This window comes from Vombatus ursinus, unplaced genomic scaffold (genome assembly GCF_900497805.2).
Source record: "Vombatus ursinus unplaced genomic scaffold, bare-nosed wombat genome assembly UNPS02009975.1, whole genome shotgun sequence".
NCBI classification, from domain to species: domain Eukaryota; kingdom Metazoa; phylum Chordata; class Mammalia; order Diprotodontia; family Vombatidae; genus Vombatus; species Vombatus ursinus.
The window spans coordinates 3,836,236-3,841,451 of NW_020949753.1; the positions used below are offsets into that span (position 1 = coordinate 3,836,236).

Genomic DNA, 5,216 nt, shown 5'->3' on the forward strand with positions numbered 1-5,216 from the left:
CTCTTGGTGGAAAAACAATTTTTTTAGAAGTTGTTTCCTAATATTTAAGTAAACATCAAATAAAATTAGCATCAGAGTTCTATCCTTTTTATTAGTTTGATTTAAGGCTTCTAGGGAAAGTCAAAAGAAGAAAAAGTTTAGAATTTAGCATATTTGAATAAAATTGAAATAGAAGAAAATTAATCCTTATTTAAGAGACAGGTATTTTTCGTTATTCATACAATATGTTATAATTGACATTGTGTTTTCCTTTTTTCAAAGATTTGTTTGTGGAGGAGTTGTATCTCATTGCGTTGACTGTGAAGATCAACTATCACTCAGCAGGGATACTGTCAGAGAAAGTTCCCAGAGATTGTCCTAAAGAGATCTTCCATGGGGACTGTGCCTGACCCCCTGAGGTTGACTAAAACTTCCCTGACTGTAGCTTCAGAAGACAAGGAAGAGCTTCAAGGCCAACACCCTTCTATTCCACAGCCGCCATCAATCATTGCCTATACCAACGCTAATAGTCTTCCATGCTTTCCTTCAGAATCCGTTAGAGTTGGCTTGTTGGACCTCAGTGGCCCTGGACCAGTAGAGACTATAATGAAGGACTCTGAGAATGATCTCACTCAGACAGTCATGTCTTCTGAGATCTCCAGTGAGGATGAAAAATTACCTCCTACATACAACAGCCCTCCTGAAAGCTCCAGTGAACATGTAGCACAAATCCGAGGTCCAGTAGTAGACTTGACCATTACACACTCAGTCAACCAGGATGCTAGCCATCCCACACCTTGTGATGAGCCAAAGACCTTGACAGATGCTGTTTCTTTGACTACAGCAGACCAATCCTCCAGGACATCTCCACAGTCTAGCCTCACTAGTAAACATTCAGTATGCCCTACAGAGCAAGAAAAGACTCTAAAAACAGGGCATCTGTTCTCCAGATTCAAAGAAACAGGTACAATGACAAGCCTAGATGAGAGTGGATTTTTGGCAGAGGAGAGGGCAAACAGAACTTGGCAAGATGCTGAGGTTCAGGCAGTAACCAGTATGGAGAGCAGATCTGTCTCTACCAGCCCAAGCATCTTTGCTACATTCTTAAGGAAAATTCCTCCTTTTGAGAGTTTAGAACAACAAGAACAGTTATGCGTTATTTACCAGAGCAACAGTGACATGAACAATCCATCAGAGCTCTCTGATAAGTTGGTAGGTCCAAGAAAAGCGCCTTGTCATTTTGATAACAAGACAGAAGTGCTCATCCAGGCAGCTACTGGTGATTCTTCAAACATACCAACTTTCCAAGTGGAAAATAAGTCAACAGATTCAGCAGCCACAGTCTATCAAATGGCATCAGACAACAGAATATCTGGCCTACGGGCATCAAGTGATACCAAAACTACATGCAAGGAGAAACAGCAGGCAGTAGAAATGGTCACTAAAGGAGAAAGTCAGATCATTACACAGCCAGCCCCTACTACTTTCATCCCACCGAATGCAAAACCAGTTGATCAAATTTCTACGCATGCGTGCAATCAAACTGATGTAAGTCATGACTTGGGAAAAGCTGAAACCAAATCATCTGACTTGTCAATGAAAACCATTAAAAGCATTCCCAGCAATAAACCACTCAGCCCTGACAATGAACTGAACAAAGCCGATAACTTGAATGTCACTGACAAAGATAACACAACTGAGAAGCCTTTGCCTACTCAAGTAGTAAAAGAATTGGGAACTGATGATCCCAAGGCAGACATAAAACCAAAAGCTGAGACAAAATCAGAATTGCTTTGTCCTAATGCGGAAGGACTAACTGTGGTTACTCCTACCACAGGCAGAAAGAACCAGGACAAAGCCTCTGAAGAAAGTAAGCAGGCAAAGACGGTTACAAGCCTGGGACTCCCAGGAGAGTCGATGGGGGAATCCAGTCCAAATTCTGGTAAACGTACACCCTCTCGGTCAGTCAAAGCAAGTCCGCGTCGTCCCAGCCGTGTCAGTGAGTTCTTAAAGGAACAAAAACTGAATGTGACAGCAGCTGCTGCTCAGGTTGGATTTACCCCTGGAGAAAAGAAAAAGCAGCTTGGATCTGATGGCAAGCTCCAATTCAAACAGTCCAAGCAAGTCAGGGATGTCATATGGGATGAACAAGGCATGACATGGGAAGTGTATGGTGCTTCCCTAGACCCTGAGTCGCTTGGTATCGCTATTCAGAACCACTTGCAGAGACAAATCAGGGAACACGAGAAACTGATTAAGGTTCAAAGCAATCAGAATCGGAAATCCATTTCTTCCGATACATCTTCAAATAAAAAGCTTAAGGGGAGGCAACACAATGTGTTCCAGGCCGTGATGCAGAACTTTAGACGTCCCAACTGTTGTGTCCACCCTGCTCCCTCGTCTGTGTTAGATTAAAAGAGAAAATGTATAGAATAGTGTGTGGACACTTAGTACCAACATGAATCTTGGTCTATGATGAAGGTTACCTATATCTGATGACGGAATCTGCTAATCACAAGAAAGTGTTAATTTCAGGAAATTGCTTCAATACATTACGAGAACTTTGTCAATTTGAATGTTATATCTAAAGAAAAAAATATAGGTAATAGGAACACATTTCAATGTAGGTTTATGTACCAAAGTGGAAATAATAGGCAAAACAAAAATGTTTATGGAAAAAACATTGTAGCTGTTCATTTTTATATTGTTTCCTCACTTTAGCAAACTGGAGTTATTTGTATTCAAATCCTTATTCTGGATTCAAAAGTAGAGATTTAGCACAAACACTTATAAATTTCCTGTCCAAAACCCTAATCCAGAAAATGAGGAGGTTGTATAAGACCATCTTCAAGGTCCCTAGTAACTCTTAAATTCTATGATCTTAATTCAATAAGGATGGTATCAACACACAAAAGCTTTAAGTAGAAGATAACTAATACATAAAACATGGAATTGAATTTTCATTTATTGATAAGACAGATTCTATAAATTAAAGAATCCTTAAAATGCATAGAAGCATCCAACATTAATGAATGTTTATACATACAGGCAGACATTCAAGCACATCGGTCTTGCTATAATAGTTGGCAAACACAAGCAAGTTTTATTAGAGATCTTCAGGCCTTTCCTTGTATGTAGGAAAGATAATACAGAAATACTAAAGTCAGATTTCACTGATCTTCTCTGGTACAATTTCATATTTTTAGTCTATAGGAAGTCTATTGGTCTGAATTCATGGAAGGAGTTTTCTGTGACATTCTACTAAGAAATGAAAAAAAAAATTCTAAGAAACTTCTCAGTAAATGTAAACGCCCAAATATCACATAGTTTTCTATTGGAAAATAATAAGAATACTACATTCAGTTGTTGATTCCAGTTCTAATAATTATGTAAATAAAAATACATTATGTTATTTTTCCATTCAGTATGTCTCAGCCCTAATTCAAGAAAATGTGGCGAATATTTGTGGAATATGAGCTTCCTTGAGACAGTATTTTCAGAGGCAGCTAGTGGCACAGTGGATAGAGTGCTGGGGACTGGCGTCAGGAAGACCTGAGTGCAAACTGGCCTCACACACTTCCTAGCTGTGTGACCCTGAGCAAAACAAAATAGAACAAAAACCTCAGTTTGCCTCTGTTTCCTCAACTGTAAAACGGGGATAGTAATAGCACCTTCATTGCAAGGTTGTTGTGAGACTCATATGAGATCCTCACTGTTAGCACAGTACCTGGTATAGAATAGGTGCTATATAAGTGTCTTTCCCTTCCTGTATTTAATTTGGGTTTGTGGTTAAAGTTTGTTGCCTGGAAAAGAAATGGCCCCACTAAGTAATTTAGTTTGAGAAGCACTACCATACACTTTATCAGAAAAATATAAAAGAAAAGATTGTTTCTTTTCTGAGCAGTAGTTTCCTGTTTTTGGTACATTTATGTTTTGGTTTCTCTCTCACAAACCTTCATCTACCACATGCCTCAGTAAGATAAACTACATTTAGGACATGTAAGTTTTCAAATGGCCTAAGCAAGGATAACCCACCTCTGTTGTCATCTCACACAGTTGGGTTAAAAAAAAACACATATGAAGGGACTATGGAGGCATGTGTTGGCAATATTTCTTGTTGAGATGAGCATTGACCTATCCCTAGGTGTAGGGCACTGACTGGGTGCAGGCTGCTAAAAGGGCCATTGATTTTAGTTGTTATGAAATGTTAATTTCTCCTTAAAGAGCAGGTCTCTGAGCATAGATCATTTTTTTTTAGCACCTAATACAATACTCTGTGTCCAGCAAACCCTCCAGTTGATTGTTAATCATTTGTGTTTAAAAAAAAATTTTGGTTTGCAAGTTCTGAACTTGTAAAGAACAATACCGAAGTTTAATGCTATAAATTACACAAGGCGTACATAATTAAAGGTTAGAACATGAAGTTTTTTTGTTTTTATTATTCATCTATGTGCAATGTGCTATGAGTAGATTGGAATCACAGCATAATTGATAGTGAGAAGAGTTATCTTCAAACAATCTACTATTCAGACAGATCTGTGATCTTACTGATACGGTTATTTCTTCTATTGATGCAGATTGTAGCTCATCCATGCCTGACCATTCTATGCAAATCATGGCCATGTCCTGCCACAGGTTTGAAATGGGATTGTCCATTCAAGAGACTTTCCTTCAAACACACATAGACTTATTATAGGCAACTATTTAATTGTTTTGGGAGAAGCTCTGAAAATATATCATAGTACCATTTAAAAAAAAGTTTTAGTTCTTGGCTATTTGAACTATGTTAAAATGATTTCTGAAATAGAAGTACCTCCCACACCCAAACAACTATAGTCAAAAACTCATTTGACCCTTTCTAGAAATTACTATGTGATAACATCCAGGTAGAACTCTCTGGTTCCATGGGCAGTTGCAATATTCTCTCTCCGTCTCTCTCTCACTCTGTCTCTCCTTTACACACACACACACACACACACACACACACACACACACACTCACACTATATATATATATATATATATACAGTAACATCCATAAATATTAACATTAGAAGGAAGCCACAGGTCAAATAATACTATTTATGAGTTTGGGATGAAAATATCATTCATATATATTTAAATGAAGCAGAGCCCCAACTGTTTTGGGGACATATGTCCCAAAGAAACTAAATTACATAATTTGGTCTATTGGGGCTGGAGTTGTGTTTTTGACTTCTAAAACTTTTGTTAAATTAA

General features: G+C 38.1%; 1 protein-coding gene across 1 annotated transcript; it reads left to right on the plus strand.

The window, feature by feature from the left end:
• The first annotated feature begins 277 nt into the window (after positions 1-277).
• GPRIN3 (GPRIN family member 3) lies at positions 278-2,895 on the plus strand. The gene has a single exon (XM_027853428.1). The coding sequence runs from the start codon at positions 373-375 to the stop codon at positions 2,392-2,394; it is 2,022 nt and encodes a 673-aa protein (XP_027709229.1). The 5' UTR covers positions 278-372; the 3' UTR covers positions 2,395-2,895.
• The last annotated feature ends 2,321 nt before the right edge of the window (positions 2,896-5,216 follow it).

Excerpts from the sequence above, each read along its gene's own strand:
- GPRIN3 (XM_027853428.1), top strand. The coding sequence starts at position 373 with ATGGGGACTGTGCCTGACCCCCTGAGGTTGACTAAAACTTCCCTGACT.